Source organism: Oncorhynchus tshawytscha, linkage group LG19 (genome assembly GCF_018296145.1).
Source record: "Oncorhynchus tshawytscha isolate Ot180627B linkage group LG19, Otsh_v2.0, whole genome shotgun sequence".
Classification (NCBI taxonomy): Eukaryota; Metazoa; Chordata; class Actinopteri; order Salmoniformes; family Salmonidae; genus Oncorhynchus; species Oncorhynchus tshawytscha.
In genome coordinates, this window is record NC_056447.1 from 10,972,114 (window position 1) to 10,993,868 (window position 21,755).

General features: G+C 43.1%; 1 protein-coding gene across 3 annotated transcripts in view; it reads left to right on the plus strand.

Annotated features, from left to right (window-relative positions):
- Window positions 1-3,747: 3,747 nt before the first annotated feature.
- Window positions 3,748-21,755, plus strand: part of LOC112218362 (la-related protein 1-like) — a 104,782-nt gene continuing 86,774 nt past the window's right edge. For 2 of the 3 annotated variants that reach the window (XM_042301352.1, XM_042301353.1), the window contains exon 1: window positions 3,748-4,401. In XM_042301352.1, coding sequence (XP_042157286.1) covers window positions 4,005-4,401 — 397 coding nt within the window. In that variant the 5' untranslated portion in view covers window positions 3,748-4,004. The remainder of the gene's footprint in view (window positions 4,402-21,755) is intronic. The other variant, XM_042301354.1, reaches the window with a different exon arrangement.

Here is a 21,755-nt window from a genome sequence, read left to right on the forward strand (position 1 = left end):
AAGTTCTGATGGAAACTAAGAAATCCCTAGATTAGCTTATAGCCGGAGTGAGGGTTCTGTATCAATGTTACCTGGGGGATCCGTTCCAAATCACAAGGAGTATCAAGGATGCATTGGGTAAGGGGCCGTTGGTGAGAGTCAAAAGAGCTGGTCTTATTCTGATTTTTTGCGTATCCACGGAACAGAATATGAGTGCTTTGTGCCTCAAAAATAATTTAGCGGTATGGTGTTGATATCGTGTGTATCTAAAGAGCAAAAGGAGTGTGGATTGTGGCGCATGAAGTGAGCAGCTTTGATTTTTGGAGCATGGCACCGGTAAAAAGTGTGATTTCTGGCGTCCCGCTAGACATTGATTTTATATTGAACCTTTATTTAAATAGGCAAGTCAGTTAAAAACAAATTCTTATTTACAATGACGGCCTAGGAACAGTGGGTTAACTGCCTTGTTCAGGGGCAGAATGACAGATTTTTTACCTCGTCAGCTCAGGGATTTGATCTAGCAACCTTTTGGTTATTGGCCCAACGCTCTAACCACTTGGCTACCTGACACCCCATCAAAAGAGTTGATTTTGCTATGCATTTCTCTCTTTAGAAAAGAGAAGATGTCTCTTCATATATAGTCCATCTTACAAATCAAAGTAAATTCCCATCTTTAAAATTGTTCCCTGAGTTAAACATGTCACTTGTGTTTGGGTTCTTCAAAATTGACTGCAATGTCTCAAGAATTGGAACGTAAGAAAATGTATCAGTTCTGACTATCTGATCATAAGTTCCAGTAGTTTTGTTTATTCTATTGTCAAATCTAACACCAATGACTTACTCAACTGGTTGAACTGTTCCTAATTTTTGTATGATATAAGCACTTTGTTATGATACCGAATTCAACAATGTGAAAGGATTTTCAATATTATGAAAAGAATGTTGAATTTTTCTGATAGTTTGTGTCTTTTGAAGATATACATGTAAGAGCAGTTGTTTTAGCTTGACCCTGTATCTCTTGAACCGCTTCTTCCATGGAGTATACAAAACTATTTACAGTCGTCTGACCTACACCTGCAGCCTGCAGTTGTGCACACATATAAAGTGTGTTCTTGTTATAAATTGGTACAACATTGGTTGCAACTTGAATTTGAAAGATAATCAGCATTACTTGGCTGATATCAACGGCTGTATTAGCATCCAAGTTAGCGTTTAACAAAATTTGACAGTTTCCGGAATGTGCCCAGTTTAAATGCTTACTAAAGCCTGAAAATGTACCAAATACACAAATCTGCTTGACCACATTTTCGTCTAAGAGTTCTACCAGGGCACATTCCATGCATCAACTTGAGATGCTTCACGAGCAAGTTGGTACTTCCATGACTAGCATGGCAAACAAAACATATCATAATTTAATCGGCATTAGAGCAGGAGTCTGACACCCCAAAAATAATCAATATTTTAGGAAAAAAAATCCAGGACTAGTGCACGTTCCTTGACCCATCTGGAGAATTGGAAAAAGGAGCAAAGTTGATCTGTACTATTGATGTTGGATAAGTATTTGCAACTTGTAAAGTTGGGATACAGTGCCTTCGGAAAGTATTCAAACCCCTTGACTTTTTCCAAATTTTGTTACGTTACAGCCTTATTCTGAAATTGATTAAATAAACACATTTCCTCAGCAGTCTACACACAATACCCTGTAATGACAAAATAAAAACAGTTTTTTTTTGAAAATGTTGAGAATTAATTACAAATAAAAATAACTTACTTACATAAGTATTCAGACCCTTTGCTATGAGACTCGAAATTGAGCTCAGGTGCATTCTGTTTCCATTGATCATCCTTGATATGTTTCTCCTTGATTGGAGTCCACCTGTCTAGCTAAGGTCCCACAGTTGACAGTGAATGTCAGAGCAAAACCAAGCCATGAGGTCAAAGGAATTGTCTGTAGAGTGCCAAGACAGGATTGTGTCTAGGCACAGATCTGGGGAAGGGTACCAAAACATTTCTGCAGCATTGAAGGTCCCCAAGATCACAGTGGCCTCAATCATTCTTAAATGTGTGAAGTTTGGAACCACCAAGGCTCTTCCTAGAGCTGGCCGCCCAGCCAACCTAAGCAATCGGGGGAGAAGGGCCTTGGTCAGGGAGGTGACCAAGAAGCTGATGGTCACTCTGACAGAGCTCTAGAGTTCCTCTATGGAGATGGGAGAACTTTCCAGAAGGACAACCATCTCTGCAGCACTCTACTAATCAGGCCTTTATGGTAGAGTGGCCAGACGGAAGTTTGAACTCTTTGGCCTGAATGCCTAGCGTCACGTCTGTTGGAAACCTGGCACCATCCCTATGGTGAAGTATGGTGGTGGCAGAATCATGCTGTGGGATGTTTTTCAGCGTGCAGGGACTCGTAGACTAGTCAGGATCGAGGAAAAGATGAACAGAGCAAAGTACAGAGAGATCCTTGATGACCTGCTCCAGAGCTCTCAGGATCTCAGACTGGTGCGAAGGTTCACCTTCCAACAGGACAACGAACCTAAGCACACAGCCAAGACAATGCAGGAGTGGCTTTGGGGCAAGTCTCTGAATGTCCTTGAGTTGCCCAGCCAGAGCCCGGACTTAAACTTGATCGAACATCTCTGGAGTGACTTGAAAATAGCTGTGCAGCAACGCTCCTCATCCAACCTGACATAGCATGAGAGGATCTGCAGAGAAGAGTGGGAGAAACTCCCCAAGTACAGGTGTGCCAAGCTTGTAGCGTCATACCCAAGAAGGCTGTAATCAATCAACAGCTTCAACAAAGTACTGAGAAAAGGGTCTGAATACTTAAGTAAATGTAATATTTCTGTTTTGGTTTTTAACAGATTAGCAAAAATTCTAAAAACCTGTTTTTGCTTTGCCATTATGGAGTATGATGTGTTGATTGATGAGGGACATTTTCAGATTAAGGCTGTAACCTAACAAAATGTGGAAAAAGTCAAGGGGTCTGAATACTTTCCAAAGGCATTGTATGTAAGAGCATTTGTGTAAAATCTGATGCAATGCATGAAGTTTAAACATTTTGGCCATATGTGAAGTGTTTGCAGACAGAAGGAATATATTATTGAAGAGTCTGTGAATGTAAAATGTTGCAACTGTGGTGGGGATCATATTTGTGAATTCCCTGAGTGCCCTGTTAGGATGAAAGAGGCTGAGGTGTCAAGGATCAGGGCTGTACAGAATATCTCCTACAGTATGTGGAGGCGGTGAAGAGCATAGAAGGGGCAAGAGGCCACAGTTCTGAAGAAGATATGGGGGTGGATGCACCACAAATAGTTGTAAATGTTGTACTTCAATCAAGTGATCTGGAAACACTCATTGTGAAAAATGTGGAATTTGTAGCATTTATAGCCACAGTTAATTGTAGCCACAGTTGTCAAGTGTTCAAGAAGTCCAAGAAGCTGGACATCATTATATCTGCAGCCGAGAAGTTTTTGGGCCTCCAAGACTTAAAGGCAGAAGTGTAACGTGTGAAATGGCTAGCTAGTTAGCAGGGTGCGCGCTAATAGCGTTTCAATCGGCGACGTCACTCGCTCTGAGACCTTGAAGTAGTTGTTTCCTTTGCTCTGCAATTGCCCACGGATTTTGTGGAGTGATAGGTAAACGATGCTTTTTTTTCCCTTTTGGGTCCGAATTATCCACCTGTACATATAATTGTTGCGAACGCCATTTATACCAAAGAAGAAGAAGAACCCTGTTGCGCGCACGTCTTTGCGTCGTCACGCCCCCCGAGCGTATGTGCGCGCACCCTTCTATCGCGTGGTGCTGATCATCCATATTGCTGTTAGTGGTGAAGTTTAGCTTGCAATTTAAAAGAGGCTCCCGGGCGCTTTTTAAATGTTTTAATTCAACACAAACCACTCTGCATCTTAGACTGAATGCTATTTAGTCTAGGGGTGGAGTGGAGAAACGAGTTCATTCGAGGAATACTTCACATTTTCTTTGTTGAGTAGTAGGCGAATTTGTTGGTATCGTGAGGAAAAGGAGAAATGGCTACTCAGGTAGAGGCTCTCCTACCCAACAATCCTCGTATTAAACCAGAGGAGAAAGGGCATGCGAGCAAGATGATACAGCATGGAGAGGACTGTCCTGAAAAGGGGGTGAAGCAGACATGTGTTGCCGACGAGGGTAGCAATATGAAAACAAACAACTCAGAACAGTGTTGGATTGCCACGAGGGAGCTACGCTCTAAACAGGCAAAAGAAGAGAGTAACAATCAAGAGAAAAACACCCTGGATCAAGAGATGCACACGACTGATCAAACGGAAGACTGTGTGAAATACAGTAAAAATGAGTTTGCTGAAGCACCCCCGCCCAAGGTTAACCCATGGACCAAGAAAAAGAATGCGGTGACCGTGGTCAGCCAGAATGGACAATCACATCATGGTTTGTATTCTTCCAAAACTAGTACTGCCTGGGTTTAGGGTGTATTCACCTGAACCACTTGAAGGCCAAGCATGATCTGTTGCTGTCAGATCTATAATAGCAGGGAGTTCCTCACAGGATAATGATCCATTGCAAACTCCCCTCTAGTGTACACCTCTAGATAGTTAACTATATATAGAGTAAGGCCTCAAACTAGTTCTGTAATATAGTGGATTGTAAGCTTCTTCCACGATATCATTTGAGTTCACGTTCAAAACATCGTACTCTGTCGTCTCTGACTGAGGACACCTGTTCTACAAATGCAATCAGATAAATGAAGCAGATGGCTAGAATAGTTTGTCAGTGTCAGGCCTCACTAGGGTACGTTACAGGCTGAGCCCAGCGAGGTTTCACATGTTGTGATATTTAAAAACCATAACGTTATCATTACACTACTGACATCGCCTGTGCAAATGATCATTTCCCATGTCTTTATTTTTGTGCAAGCTGCGGATGAAGTGATTTGGGTTGACCGTCGCTTTTCCATTACAGTTGCGTGGCTGGCTATCATGGCTGTGTAGACAATGTTAGCAACAACACGATGTCTGAACTGAATCGGCAAGGCACATTAATACCGTAGCATTGTCATAGGTGGCACTGCGCTTTAACTTAAACGATTCAACGCTATGTAACTTATTAAGGTAGCTACTATTTTTTGGGGGGGGGGCGATAATTGTGAAGCGCTGTTTGCAGTGACAGGCTGCCAGTGGACGTCTGAAGCTCCTGATTTAATTTGAGAAAGATTAGCCTACCACGCTGGAAGTGAGTGCTGATGACTAATAACAACGCTAGCAACTGGGCCTAGCTAACGCTAGTTGGCTGATTTTCAGGCTCTAGCTGACGCTAGTTGGCTGATCTTCAGGCTCTAGCTGACGCTAGTTGGCTGATTTTCAGGCTGACGCTAGTTGGCTGATTTTCAGGCTCTAGCTGACGCTAGTTGGCTGATTTTCAGGCTGACGCTAGTTGGCTGATCTTCAGGCTGACGCTAGTTGGCTGATCTTCAGGCTGACGCTAGTTGGCTGATCTTCAGGCAGCTGACGGAACCAACTAATGTTATTTAATGCTACACTTATGTCGGATAGTTTGACAGTTATGCAGTGTTGGACAATACTGCAGGTTTATCTAACGGGATGAAAACGTGTTCATTCACCAAATGGCCAGGAACAATACTTTTATTTAAAATGTATGTTTAGGGCGCATTTCTAACAATTTCATCGATATTTGTTTATGATTCAGCTATCGGGGGCAGATAGCTGGCTCTTGAATTGTGTTGATTAGAGGTCAAGATTATGATTTTTCAACGCCGATACCGATTATTTTTTTGTTGTAATAATGACAATTACAACAATACTGAATTAACACTTATTTTAACTTAATATAAAACAAATAAAATCAATTTAGCCTCAAATAAATAATGAAACATCTTCAATTTGGTTTAAATAATGCAAAAACAAAGTGTTGGAGAAGAAAGTAATATGTACCATGTAAAATGTGTGTCATGTAAAAAAAAAAGCTAATGTTTAAGTTCCTTGCTCAGAACATGAGAACATATGAAAGTTGGTGGTTCCTTTTAACATGAGACTTCAATATTCCAAGTTAAGAGGTTTTAGGTTGTAGTATTTATAGGACTATTTCTCTCTATACCATTTGTATTTCATATACCTTTGACCATTGGATGTTCTTATAGGCACTATAGTATTGCCAGTGTAACAGTATAGCTTCCGTCCCCCTCCTCGCCCCTACCTGGGCTCGAATCAGGAAAACATCGACAACAGCCACACTCGAGCTTCAATGCCATACAACACTACTTCCGTGGCCTCCAACTGCTCTTAAACGCTAGTAAAACCAAATGCATGCTTTTCAACCGTTCGCACGCCCGACTAGCATCACCACCCTGGATGGTTCCGACCTAGAATATGTGGGCATCTATAAGTACCTCTCATATCAAACATCTCCAATCCAAAATCAAATCTAGAGTCGACTTTCTATTTCGCAACAAAGGCTCCTTCACTTACGTCGCCAAACTTACCCTAGTAAAACTGACTATCCTACCGATCCTCGACTTCAACAAGTCTATGCTAGGTAAAGCTCCGCCTTATCTCAGCTCACTGGTCACGATGGCAACACCCACCTGTAGCACGCGCTCCAGCAGGTGTATCTCACTGATCATCCCTAAAGCCAAAACCTCATTTAGCTGCCTTTCCGTCCAGTTCTCTGCTGCCTGCGACTGGAACGAATTGCAAAAATCTCTGAAGTTGGAGACTTATCTCCCTCACCAACTTTAAACAACTGCTATCTGAGCAGCTAACTGATCGCAGCAGCTGTACATACAGTGCCTTGCGAAAGTATTCAGCCCCCTTGAACTTTGCAACCTTTTGCCACATTTCAGGCTTCAAACATAAAGATATAAAACTATTTTTTTGTGAAGAATCAACAACAAGTGGGACACAATCATGAAGTTGAACGACATTTATTGGATATTTCAAACTTTTTTAACAAATCAAAAACTGAAAAATTGGGCGTGCAAAATGATTCAGCCCGTCATTTTACAGAATTTCGCAGTACGTCCAACTGGCCTCACAACCGCAGACCACGTATAACCACGCCAGCCCAGGACCTCCAAATCCAGATTTTTCAACCAGTCACCAGGACAGCTGATGAAACTGGGTTTGCACAACGAAAGAAATTCTGCACAAATGGTGGTCATGCCAGATACCGTTTTCTGATCCACACCCCCTACCTTTTAATTAAATTTTTTAATTTTTGAAAAGATATGACCAACAGCTGCATATCTGTGTTCCCAGTCATGTGAAATCCATAGATTAGGGCCTAATTAATTAATTAATTTAAATTGACTGATTTCTGTATATATCAAATTTGATTTCACATGCATCGAATGCAACAGGTGAAATGCTTACTGGCAAGCTCTTAAAAAACAATGCAGTTCAAGAAAGAGTTAAGAGAATATTTACTAAATAAACTAAAGTAAAAATAGTAAAATAAAAAGTAACACAATAAAAATGACGAGGCTATATACATGGGGTACCAAGTCAATGTGCTGGGGTACAGGTTTGTCAAGTTATTTTGTACAGTTTAAGTTGGAAGTTTACATACACTTATATTGGAGTCATTAAAGCTCATTTTTCAACCACTCCACACATTTCTTGTTAATAAATAAAATTTTGGCAAGTCTGTTAGGATATCTACTTTGTGCATGACACAAGTAATTTTTCCAACAATTGTTTACAGACAGATTATTTCACTTATAATTCACTATCACAATTCCAGTGGGTCAGAAGTTTACATACACTAAGTTGACTGTGCCTTTAAAAAGTTTGGAAAATTTCAGAAAATGATAGGCTAATTGACGTAATTTGAGTCAATTGGAGGTGTACCTGTGGATGTATTTTAAGGCCCACCTTCAAACTCAGTGCCTCTTTGCTTGACATCATGGGTAAATCAGGGACAAAGATCGTACTTTTTGGAGAAAAGTCCTCTGGTCTGATGAAACAAAAATAGAACTGTTTGGCCATAATGACCATTGTTATGTTGGGAGGAAAAAGGGGGAGGCTTGCAAGCCAAAGAACACCATCCCAACTGTCAAGCACTGGGGTGGCAGCATCATCTCAAGACATCAGTCAGGAATTTAAAGCTTGGTCGCAAATGAGTCTTCCAAATGGACAATTTTATTTATTTATTTTATTTCACCTTTATTTAACCAGGTAGGCAAGTTGAGAACAAGTCCTCATTTACAATTGCGACCTGGCCAAGATAAAGCAAAGCAGTTCGACAGATACAACGACACAGAGTTACACATGGAGTAAAACAAACATACAGTCAATAATACAGTATAAACAAGTCTATATACAATGTGAGCAAATGAGGTGAGAAGGGAGGTAAAGGCAAAAAAGGCCATGGTGGCAAAGTAAATACAATATAGCAAGTAAAACACTGGAATGGTAGTTTTGCAATGGAAGAATGTGCAAAGTAGAAATAAAAATAATGGGGTGCAAAGGAGCTAAATTAAATACAGTTGGGAAAGAGGTAGTTGTTTGGGCTAAATTATAGGTGGGCTATGTACAGGTGCAGTAATCTGTGAGCTGCTCTGACAGTTGGTGCTTAAAGCTAGTGAGGGAGATAAGTGTTTCCAGTTTCAGAGATTTTTGTAGTTCGTTCCAGTCATTGGCAGCAGAGAACTGGAAGGAGAGGCGGCCAAAGAAAGAATTGGTTTTGGGGGTGACTAGAGAGATATACCTGCTGGAGCGTGTGCTGCAGGTGGGAGATGCTATGGTGACCAGCGAGCTGAAATAAGGGGGGACTTTACCTAGCAGGGTCTTGTAGATGACATGGAGCCAGTGGGTTTGGCGACGAGTATGAAGCGAGGGCCAGCCAACGAGAGCATACAGGTCACAGTCAGTGGTGGGTAGTATATGGGGCTTTGGTGACAAAACAGATTGCACTGTGATAGACTGCATCCAATTTGTTGAGTAGGGTATTGGAGGCTATTTTGTAAATGACATCGCCAAAGTCGAGGATTGGTAGGATGGTCAGTTTTACAAGGGTATGTTTGGCAGCATGAGTGAAGGATGCTTTGTTGCGAAATAGGAAGCCAATTCTAGATATAACTTTGGATTGGAGATGTTTGATATGGGTCTGGAAGGAGAGTTTACAGTCTAACCAGACACCTAAGTATTTGTAGTTGTCCACGTATTCTAAGTCAGAGCCGTCCAGAGTAGTGATGTTGGACAGGCGGGTAGGTGCAGGTAGCGATCGGTTGAAGAGCATGTATTTAGTTTTACTTGTATTTAAGAGCAATTGGAGGCCACGGAAGGAGAGTTGTATGGCATTGAAGCTTGCCTGGAGGGTTGTTAACACAGTGTCCAAAGAAGGGCCGGAAGTATACAGAATGGTGTCGTCTGCGTAGAGGTGGATCAGAGACTCACCAGCAGCAAGAGCGACCTCATTGATGTATACAGAGAAGAGAGTCGGTCCAAGAATTGAACCCTGTGGCACCCCCATAGAGACTGCCAGAGGTCCGGACAGCAGACCCTCCGATTTGTCACACTGAACTCTATCAGAGAAGTAGTTGGTGAACCAGGCGAGGCAATCATTTGAGAAACCAAGGCTGTCGAGTCTGCCGATGAGGATGTGGTGATTGACAGAGTCGAAAAGCCTTGGCCAGATCAATGAATACGGCTGCACAGTAATGTTTCTTATCGATGGCGGTTAAGATATCGTTTAGGACCTTGAGCGTGGCTGAGGTGCACCCATGACCAGCTCTGAAACCAGATTGCATAGCAGAGAAGGTATGGTGAGATTCGAAATGGTCGGTAATCTGTTTGTTGACTTGGCTTTCGAAGACCTTAGAAAGGCATGGTAGGATAGATATAGGTCTGTAGCAGTTTGGGTCAAGAGTGTCCCCCACTTTGAAGAGGGGGATGACCGCAGCTGCTTTCCAATCTTTGGGAATCTCAGACGACACGAAAGAGAGGTTGAACAGGCTAGTAATAGGGGTGGCAACAATTTCGGCAGATAATTTTAGAAAGAAAGGGTCCAGATTGTCTAGCCCGGCTGATTTGTAGGGGTCCAGATTTTGCAGCTCTTTCAGAACATCAACTGAATGGATTTGGGAGAAGGAGAAATGGGGAAGGCTTGGGCGAGCTGCTGTGGGGGGTGCAATGCGGTTGACCGGGGTAGGAGTAGCCAGGTGGAAAGCATGGCCAGCCGTAGAAAAATGCTTATTGAAATTCTCAATTATGGTGGATTTATCAGTGGTGACAGTGTTTCCTATCTTCAGTGCAGTGGGCAGCTGGGAGGAGGTGTTCTTATTCTCCATGGACTTTACAGTGTCCCAGAACTGTTTTGAGTTAGTGTTGCAGGAAGCAAATTTCTGCTTGAAAAAGCTAGCCTTGGCTTTTCCAACTGCCTGTGTATAATGGTTTCTAGCTTCCCTGAACAGCTGCATATCACGGGGGCTGTTCGATGCTAATGCAGAACGCCATAGGATGTTTTTGTGTTGGTTAAGGGCAGTCAGGTCTGGGGAGAAGCTAGGGCTATATCTGTTCCTGGTTCTAAATTTCTTTAATGGGGCATGTTTATTTAAGATGGTTAGGAAGGCATTTAAAAAAAATATCCAGGCATCCTCTACTGACGGGATGAGATCAATATCCTTCCAGGATACCCCGGCCAGGTCGATTAGAAAGGCCTGCTCGCTGAAGTGTTTCAGGGAGCGTTTTACAGTGATGAGTGGAGGTCGTTTGACCGCTGACCCATTACGGATGCAGGCAATGAGGCAGTGATCGCTGAGATCTTGGTTGAAGACAGCAGAGGTGTATTTAGAGGGGAAGTTGGTTAGGATGATATCTATGAGGGTGCCCGTGTTTAAGGCTTTGGGGAGGTACCTGGTAGGTTCATTGATAATTTGTGTGAGATTGAGGGCATCAAGTTTAGATTGTAGGATGGCTGGGGTGTTAAGCATGTTCCAGTTTAGGTCGCCTAGCAGCACGAGCTCTGAAGATAGATGGGGGGGCAATCAGTTCACATATGGTGTCCAGAGCACAGCTGGGGGCAGAGGGTGGTCTATAGCAGGCGGCAACGGTGAGAGACTTGTTTTTAGAGAGGTGGATTTTTAAAAGTAGAAGTTCAAATTGTTTGGGTACAGACCTGGATAGTAGGACAGAACTCTGCAGGCTATCTTTGCAGTAGATTGCAACACCGCCCCTTTTGGCAGTTCTATCTTGTCTGAAAATGTTGTAGTTTGGAATTAAAATTTCTGAATTTTTGGTGGTCTTCCTAAGCCAGGATTCAGACACAGCTAGAACGGTGTCTGGTTGGCAGAGTGTGCTAAAGCAGTGAATAGAACAAACTTAGGGAGGAGGCTTCTAATGTTAACATGCATGAAACCAAGGCTATTACGGTTACAGAAGTCGTCAAAAGAGAGCGCCTGGGGAATAGGAGTGGAGCTAGGCACTGCAGGGCCTGGATTCACCGCTACATCGCCAGAGGAACATAGGAGGAGTAGAATAAGGGTGCGGCTAAAAGCAATAAGAATTGGTCGTCTAGAACGTCTGGAACAGAGAGTAAAAGGAGGTTTCTGGGGGCGATAAAATAGCATCAAGGTATAATGTACAGACAAGGGTATGGTAGGATGTGAATACAGTGGAGGTAAACCTAGGTATTGAGTGATGAAGAGAGAGATATTGTCTCTAGAAACATCATTGAAACCAGGAGATGTCATTGCATGTGTGGGTGGTGGAACTGATAGGTTGGATAAGGTATAGTGAGCAGGACTAGGTGCTCTACAGTGAAATAAGCCAATAAACACTAACCAGAACAGCAATGGACAAGACATATTGACATTAAGGAGAGGCATGCTTAGTCGAGTGATCAAAAGGGTCCAGTGAGTGGAGAGGTTGGTTGGGGGTCACGGCAATTTAGACAGCTAGCCAGGCCATCGGTAGCAAGCTAGCATAGGATGGAGGTCTGTTGTTAGCCACCTCTTGCATTCTGTCAGTAGATTAGTGGGGTTCCGTGTGGTAGAGGGGATTAATCCAAATCACACAACAACAACAAAAATAAAAACAATAGATATAGTTATAGAGGCCCAAGAAGAAAATATAATAATAAAAATAAATAAATTGTCCGATTGTCTATTCAGATAGCAGCCGATAAGACAGCTAACGGTTAGCAGGCCGCAGATGGGCGTTCAGGTAACGTCGCGACGGAGGAGCCAGCCGGATCTCCTTCGGGTAGATAACGTCGGCAGTCCAGTTGTGAAGGCACGGTGGGGCTCCGCGTAGGCAGTAAAACGGGTCCGGATAGGTGACTGCAGCCCAGGAGTGATTGATGGAACTCAGGAGTGATTGACGGAGCTGGCTAGCTCCGGAATAATTGATGTTTGCTCCGGAATTGACGAAAGCCGATAGTCACACGGATAGCAGCTAGCTAGCTGTGAGATCCGGGTATGAATGTCCAGAGAGCAGTTGAAATCCAGGGACATGGAGAGAAAAATTGGTCCGGTATGTTCCGAGCCGCGCTGCGCTGTAGAAAATTTTTCGAGCTAAAGGATAGCTGATGACCACAAACCGTGGTTAGCTGAATACTAACGATTTGCCAGTAAAGAAGCTAACTAGCTTCTGGATTAGCTTCTGAACTAGCTTCTGGATTAGCTTCTGAACTAGCTTCTGGATTAGCTTCTGAACTAGCTTCTGGATTAGCTTCTGGGCTAGCTTCTGGCTAGCTCCTGGCTAGTTTCTGGCTAGCTTCTTGGAGTTTCTGGCTAGCTTCTTGGAGGATTACAGATTTGAGGTAAATAATACTTTGTTATAAATATAAATTGGTGAGGCGGGTTGCAGGAGAGTGTTTTGAAGATGAGTTGATGGAAAATAAAAATAAAATGTACGTGAAAAAAAGTTGTATATATATATATATATACAGGACAAGACAAGACGAGGACAAAAGACGTCTGAACTGCTATGCCATCTTGGTATTAATGACCAAGCATACTTTCAAAGTTGTGTCAAAATGGATTTAAGGACAACAAAGTCAAGGTAATGGAGTGGCCATCACAAAGCCCTGACCTCAATCCTATAGAAAATTTGTGGGCAGAACTCAAAATGCCTGTCCGAGCAAGGAGGCCTACAAACCAGACTGTTACACCAGCTCTGTCAGGAGGAATGGGCTGAAATTCACCCAACTTATTGTGGGAAGCTTTTGGAAGGCTACCCAAAACGTTTGACCCAAGTTAAAACATTTAAAGGCAATGCTACACTCAATTAGTATTTGGTATGTAAACTTCTGACCCACTGGGAATGTGATGAAAAAATTAAAGCTGAAATAAATCATTCTCTCTACTCTACATTCTCTATTATTAGAATGTAAAATTCTGACATTTTACATTCTTAAAATAAAGTGGTGATCCTAACTGACCTAAAATGGATTTTTTTTACTTGTATTGAATGTCAGGAATTGTGAAACTGAGTTTAAATGTATTTGGCAAAGGTGTATGTAAACTTCCGACTTCAACTGTAGGTAGGGGTAAAGTGACTGCATGGATAAAAAACAGCGAGTAGCAGCAGTGTGAAAACAAATGGGGGGGGGGGTCAGTCAATGTAAATAGTCTGTTGGCCATTTGATTAATTGTTCAACAGTCTTCTGGCTTAGGGGTAGAAGCTGTTAAGGATCCCTTTGGTTCTAGACTTGGCTTTCCGGTACCGCTTGCCGTGCGGTAGCAGAGAGAACAGTCTATGACTGGGGTGACTGGAGTCTTTGACAATTTTTTTTAATATGAACTGTAACACAGTAAAATCATTGAAATGGTTGCATGTTGTGTTTATATTTTTGTTCAGTGTATTTGGTTACCTTGCTAGCAAGTTTAGTATTATCTGTGTCACTATGTGTTTGACACAGATTGTGAGGAGACCAGTGTAAAATCGGAATCTGCAGTTCGCAAACTATATATTCTTTTTGAACAAGTCTTTTAATTATTTTTATTTTTTGGTACGGACTCCAGTCAGTTTTTCTAAGTGACACGTTCATTTAAGCCGGTCATTTGATCTGCTAATGCTGACCTCGAGTCCTACAGCAGGATTAATACATGCTCCTCACACTCAGCTGCTCCAGAAACGTCCTGTGACCAACTTTCTGTATCCACGCAGGAACATCATGAAAAGAGAGAAGAAAACAAATACCTGTTTAGAACTGATAATTGATAGCATGGTGCACAACATTGTACTTATCACCCTCACAGCAGTCAAACAAGGCCTTCCGCCAGGAGCTGTTTACAATCTAGTCTGGTTGCGGCCATAACTAGACCTTGTCTCAAAGGTATCAAGAAATTATCTGATTTGAATGCCGAGCAAACAACAAATGTCCATTGTTTGAAGCACCCTTTTACAAGTCTGTCACATATGACAGCTCAGGCCAGTATGATGTAGCACTGTGATAGTCGCTCTCACTACACTGGAAGTTAATAGGAAGATTATTTTTAAATCGCAAAAATGTCTATCATACATGTCAGATTTCAATACTGGCTAGGGCTGAGCGGTGTACCGTTTTTTTGGTACAAACAACACTGTATTTAAAGTGCCCACTATTATTTTCTAACTATAGAATTAGAATAGACATATTTCCATGATTCCAACAGTTAAACCAAGTGTGTTGCTCTAAATTGCAAGTCAAATTGCAACATTTGGTTAAAAATAAGGCCCAGATTGCTTGCCAATATCGTGTAGCAGTGTAGAAATGATCTCATATGCAGAAATAAAAAAGTATTACTTTTTTTGGTTAAAAAAAAAACGTGACAGTATTTTATGTTTTAAATTTGCTTTATGAGTAGTGTGTGACCCTATGGTGGCAACACATACATTCTAAGTGATTTCAATGGGTCTTTCTCCATTCTGATTGTTTTATACTGTTCAATTTTTCAAATACCTTGATATATTATTTTGGACATATCGCCCAGCCCTAATACTGGCCATTGTCATAACGCGGGAGGATGTCTTCCCTCGAATGAGCCATTGATCATATTTTTGCGATATTCCTACCCTGAGAAATATGTAATTTGTCTATAATCCAGGGTGCATGTTATAATATTATAAAAAGGAATCCAATGAATGAAGGAACCTATAACGCCCCACCCAGCAGACTGTCGACCAAACATGTACAGGTTGTCATGTCGCGTCACGCGGTTGCTAAACTAATCGTTTTGCAATCCCTTCTTAAAGTCAGTGTATATGTTGAGAAACGTGCCTATTTTCCTCAAGTACGTAATGTCACGATTCCAAAGCTATATGATACTAGATAGCAAATTAATTATTCAGAAAAGATTTGTAAAGTTGTACCCCTTGTTGATGCAATTCGTGCTAATGTTGGGACAAGAGCGCTCCAGTTTTATTACAAATTCAAAATAGACTGAAGTAGGGAAATATGTGTTACCACGACCTGATGATATGGAATAATTGCATCCCGTCTATTTTCAGTTTACGCTACTTTGCTGGTGTCACTAGTTACTACAGCCACAATGTCAATGATGAAAACAACAAAAACATTTTTATTTTTTTATTTCACCTTTATTTAACCAGGTAGGCTAGTTGAGAACAAGTTCTCATTTGCAACTGCGACCTGGCCAAGATAAAGCATAGCAGTGTGAACAGACAACACAGAGTTACACATGGAGTAAACAATTAACAAGTCAATAACACAGTAGGAAAAAAAAGGGGAGTCTATATACATTGTGTGCAAAAGGCATGAGGAGGTAGGCGAATAATTACAATTTTGCAGATTAATAACACTGGAGTGATAAATATCAGATGGTCATGTACAGGTAGAGATATTGGTGTGCAAAAGAGCAGAAAAGTAAATAAATAAAAACAGTATGTGGATGAGGTAGGTAAAAATGGGTGGGCTATTTACCGATAGACTATGTACAGCTGCAGCGATCGGTTAACTGCTCAGATAGCAGATGTTTGAAGTTGGTGAGGGAGATAAAAGTCTCCAACTTCAGCGATTTTTGCAATTCGTTCCAGTCACAGGCAGCAGAGAACTGGAACGAAAGGCGGCCAAATGAGGTGTTGGCTTTAGGGATGATCAGTGAGATACACCTGCTGGAGCGCGTGCTACGGATGGGTGTTGCCATCGTGACCAGTGAACTGAGATAAGGCGGAGCTTTACCTAGCATGGACTTGTAGATGACCTGGAGCCAGTGGGTCTGGCGACGAATATGTAGCGAGGGCCAGCCGACTAGAGCATACAAGTCGCAGTGGTGGGTGGTATAAGGTGCTTTAGTGACAAAACGGATGGCACTGTGATAAACTGCATCCAGTTTGCTGAGTAGAGTGTTGGAAGCAATTTTGTAGATGACATCGCCGAAGTCGAGGATCGGTAGGATAGTCAGTTTTACTAGGGTAAGTTTGGCGGCGTGAGTGAAGGAGGCTTTGTTGCGGAATAGAAAGCCGATTCTTGATTTGATTTTCGATTGGAGATGTTTGATATGAGTCTGGAAGGAGAGTTTACAGTCTAGCCAGACACCTAGGTACTTATAGATGTCCACATATTCAAGGTCGGAACCATCCAGGGTGGTGATGCTGGTCAGGCGTGCGGGTGCAGGCAGCGAATGGTTGAAAAGCATGCATTTGGTTTTACTAGCGTTTAAGAGCAGTTTGAGGCCACGGAAGGAGTGTTGTATGGCATTGAAGCTCGTTTGGAGGTTAGATAGCACAGTGTCCAAGGACGGGCCGGAAGTATATAGAATGGTGTCGTCTGCGTAGAGGTGGATCAGGGAATCGCCCGCAGCAAGAGCAACATCATTGATATATACAGAGAAAAGAGTCGGCCTGAGGATTGAACCCTGTGGCACCCCCATAGAGACTGCCAGAGGACCCGACAGCATGCCCTCCGATTTGACACACTGAACTCTGTCTGCAAAGTAATTGGTGAACCAGGCAAGGCAGTCATCTGAAAAACCGAGGCTACTGAGTCTGCCGATAAGAATATGGTGACTGACAGTCGAAAGCTTTGGCAAGGTCGATGAAGACGGCTGCACAGTACTGTCTTTTATCGATGGCGGTTATGATATCGTTTAGTACCTTGAGCTTGGCTGCGGTGCACCCGTGACCGGCTCGGAAACCAGATTGCACAGCGGAGAAGGTACGGTGGGATTCGAGATGGTCAGTGACCTGTTTGTTGACTTGGCTTTCGAAGACCTTAGATAGGCAGGGCAGGATGGATATAGGTCTGTAACAGTTTGGGTCCAGGGTGTCTCCCCCTTTGAAGAGGGGGATGACTGCGGCAGCTTTCCAATCCTTGGGGATCTCAGACGATAAGAAAGAGAGGTTGAACAGGCTGGTAATGGGGGTTGCGACAATGGCGGCGGATAGTTTCAGAAATAGAGGGTCCAGATTGTCAAGCCCAGCTGATTTGTACGGGTCCAGGTTTTGCAGCTCTTTCAGAACATCTGCTATCTGGATTTGGGTAAAGGAGAACCTGGAGAGGCTTGGGCGAGTAGCTGCGGGGGCGGAGCTGTTGGCTGAGGTTGGAGTAGCCAGGCGGAAGGCATGGCCAGCTGTTGAGAAATGCTTGTTGAAGTTTTCGATAATCATGGATTTATCGGTGGTGACCGTGTTACCTAGCCTCAGTGCAGTGGGCAGCTGGGAGGAGGTGCTCTTGTTCTCCATGGACTTCACAGTGTCCCAGAACTTTTTGGAGTTGGAGCTACAGGATGCAAACTTCTGCCTGAAGAAGCTGGCCTTAGCTTTCCTGACTGACTGGGTGTATTGGTTCCTGACTTCCCTGAACAGTTGCATATCGCGGGGACTATTCGATGCTATTGCAGTCCGCCACAGGATATTTTTGTGCTGGTCGAGGGCAGTCAGGTCTGGAGTGAACCAAGGGCTGTATCTGTTCTTAGTTCTGCATTTTTTGAACGGAGCATGCTTATCTAAAATGGTGAGGAAGTTACTTTTAAAGAATGACCAGGCATCCTCAACTGACAGGATGAGGTCAATGTCCTTCCAGGATACCCGGGCCAGGTCGATTAGAAAGGCCTGCTCACAGAAGTGTTTTAGGGAGCGTTTGACAGTGATGAGGGGTGGTAGTTTGACTGCGGCTCCTTAGCGGATACAGGCAATGAGGCAGTGATCGTTGAGATCCTGGTTGAAGACAGCGGAGGTGTATTTGGAGGGCCAGTTGGTCAGGATGACGTCTATGAGGGTGCCCTTGTTTACAGATTTAAGGTTGTACCTTAAATCTGTGGGTTCATGGGTTCATTGATGATTTGTGTGAGATTGAGGGCATCTAGCTTAGATTGTAGGACTGCCGAGGTGTTAAGCATATCCCAGTTTATGTCACCTAACAGAACAAACTCTGAAGCTAGATGGGGGGCGATCAATTCACAAATGGTGTCCAGGGCACAGCTGGGAGCTGAGGGGGGTCGGTAGCAGGCGGCAACAGTGAGAGACTTATTTCTGGAGAGAGTAATTTTCAAAATTAGTAGTTCAAACTGTTTGGGTATGGACCTGGAAAGTATGACATTACTTTGCAGGCTCTCTCTGCAGTAAACTGCAACTCCTCCCCCTTTGGCAGTTCTATCTTGACGGAAAATGTTATAGTTGGGTATGGAAATCTCAGAATTTTTGGTGGCCTTCCTGAGCCAGGATTCAGACACGGCAAGGACATCAGGGTTAGCAGAGTGTGCTAAAGCAGTGAGTAAAACAAACTTCGGTGAGGAGGCTTCTGATGTTGACATGCATGAAACCAAGGCTTTTTCGATCACAGAAGTCAACAAATGAGGGTGCCTGGGGACATGCAGGGCCTGGGTTTACCTCCACATCACCCGCGGAACAGAGGAGGAGTAAAATGAGGGTGCGGCTAAAGGCTATCAAATTGGTCGCCTAGAGCGTTGGGGACAGAGAATAAAAGGAGCAGATTTCTGGGCATGGTAGAATATATTCAGGGCATAATGCGCAGACAGGGGTATGGTGGGGTGCGGGTACAGCGGAGGTAAGCCCAGGCACTGGGTGATGATGAGAGAGGTTGTATCTCTGGACATGCTGGTTGTAATGGGTGAGGTCACCGCATGTGTGGGAGGTGGGACAAAGGAGGTATCAGGGGTATGAAGAGTGGAACTAGGGGCTCCATTGTAAACTAAAACAATGATAACTAACCTGAACAACAGTATACAAGGCATATTGACATTTGAGAGAGACATACAGCGAGGCATACAGTAATCACAGGTGTTGAATTGGGAGAGCTAGCTAAAACAGTAGCTAAAACAGTTGGTGAGACAACAACAGCTAATCAGCTAGCACAACAACAGCAGGTAAAATGGCGATGACTAGGCAGGGAGGGTTGGATTAACTACACACAGAGCCTGAGTGCAGCTGGGGCCGACAGATAAAACATAAACAAGCAGAATGGAGTACCGTGATTAATGGACCGTCCAGCATGCATCAGCTATGTAGCCAAGTGATCAGTGTCCAGGGGGCAGCTTTGGATGGGGCAGGGAAGCTGGACTGGCGAGTATTATCCAGGTAAGGTAAAAGCCGCTAGCAGTGGCTAACAATGACTAAATAGCTTGTAGCTAGTTAGCTGGTTAGCTTCTGGAGGTTCTTGAGTGTGTTCTAAAAATAAAAAATAATAGCGATCCCGTATCACATTGGGTGAGGCAGGTTACCGGAAGGTATAAACAAATAAAAAATCGAAAAGAGATTGAAAGTAAATATGGGTCCAGTGAGTGTTTGGGACGCGGCGATTCAGACGGTTAGCAGGCCTGTGCTAACACGCTAACAGTTAGTAGGCCGGGGCTAAACAAGGTAGCAGTTAGCAGACTGGGGCTAAACAAGGTAGCAGTTAGCGGACCGGGGCTAAACAAGCTAGCAGTTAGTAGGCCGAATTAGCAAGCAAGGAGATAGCAAGGGCTAGAAAGTTAGCCTTTGGGGGGCGTCGCGATGGGGTGAGTCTGTTTATGCCTCTTCATGCGGTGACATCGATAGACCGGTCGTGGGTCCGGATATTGTAGCCCAGGAGTATGCTTCGGTGGTAGCACAGGAGCTCTGGCCGGGCTAGCTTCAAGCTAAGTGGGTGGAAACGCTAGCCAGGAGTAATCATCCGGGGTTGCGGTTAGCTAGTTAGCTAGTTGTGAAGATCCAGCTGAAAATGTTCCGTTTACGGTGGGAATCCGGGGATAAAAAAAAAATATATATAGGTCCGTTATGCTCTGGTTAGAGTCGCGTTGTTCAAACTGGCGAGAGCTTTCCGAGCTAAAGGTTAGCTGATGAACGGTTAGCTGAAGACCGCTAGCAATGGCTTGCTGACTGATACCTGGTAGCTAGCTGGCTAGCTTCAGTTGAGGGGATCCGAAGTAAATATAAGTACTTTAGAAAAAAATAGCTACATTGGGTGAGGCGGGTTGCAGGAGAGTATTTAGAAGTTGAGGTTTAGCAAAATGCTTTAAAAGATATGCGAAGAAAAATATGTTTAAAAAAAAAACGATATATGCGATATATACAAGGGACACGACAAGACGTCCGACTGCTACGCCATCTTGGAAAAACGTGCTTTTGGGTTAATTTAGGATTAGACATAAGGTTAGCAGTATGGTTAGGGGTAACGGTTAGGTTTATAATCTGATTTGAACAAGATACATGTTAGTAAGATAAATGTTAGTAATAAGAAGGGTTTATAACTTTGTGGCTGTGGTAACTAGTGAAGACCCCTACTTTACAAACTGCTTGTGCCATTTTGAATTGGTTAGCCTAGCCTAGGCCAGTGGTTTCCAAACTTTTTATAGTCCGTACTCCTTCAAACATTCAACCTCCAGCTGCGTACCAGGGTCAGTGCACTCTCAAATGTTGTTTTTTTGCCATCACTTTGTGGGAAGTGACAAAGAGCTCTTAAAGGACCAGGGCACAAATAATAATAAAAAAATTGCCCTTTACTTAGCAATCTTACATATAAAACCTTATTTGTTCATCAAAAATTGTGAATAACTCACCACAGGTTAATGAGAAGGGTGTGCTTGAAAGGATGCACATAACTCTGCAATGTTTGGTTGTATTGGAGAGGGCCTGTCTTAAATCATTTTCCACACACAGTCTGTGCCTGTATTTAGTTTTCATGCTAGTGAGGACCAAGAATCTCACATAGGTATGTTGTTGCAAAGGGCATCAGTGTCTTAACAGCGCGACTTGCCAGGGCAAGAAACTAAGGGCAGCCCAATCCAGAAATCTGGCAGTAGCTTCTGATTAAATAACATTTTCACAGAACCGCTTGTTGCAATTTCTGTCATGTTCAGTTATCGGTAAGTGGACAGGAGGCAGGGTATGAAGGGATAACGAATCCAGTTGTTTGTCAGTTTCGGGAAAATACCTGCATAATTGCGCACCTAGCTCGCTCACGTGCTTCGCTATATCACATTTGACATTGTCCGTAAGCTTGAGTTAATTTGCACACAAAAAAAATCATACAATATGGAAAGACCTGTGTATTGTCCTTGTTAATGCAGACAGAAAAGAGCTCCAACTTCTTAATCACAGCCTCAATGTTGTACATCACATTGAATATAGTTGTGGAGAGTCCCTGTATTCCTAGATTCAGATCATCCAGGCGAGAAAAAACATCACCCAGATAGGCCAGTCGTGTGAGAAGCTTGTTTCTCAATAAAAAATAAAAAAACCTTGATAACCAGCACGTTACGTGGTCGTTGCCCAAATCATTGCATAGTGCAGAAAATAAACAAGAGTTCAGGGGCCTTGCTTTAACATAAAGCAAGGCCCCTCTTACACAAAATGTTTTTCAAGCTGTCAGGCATTCCCTTGGTA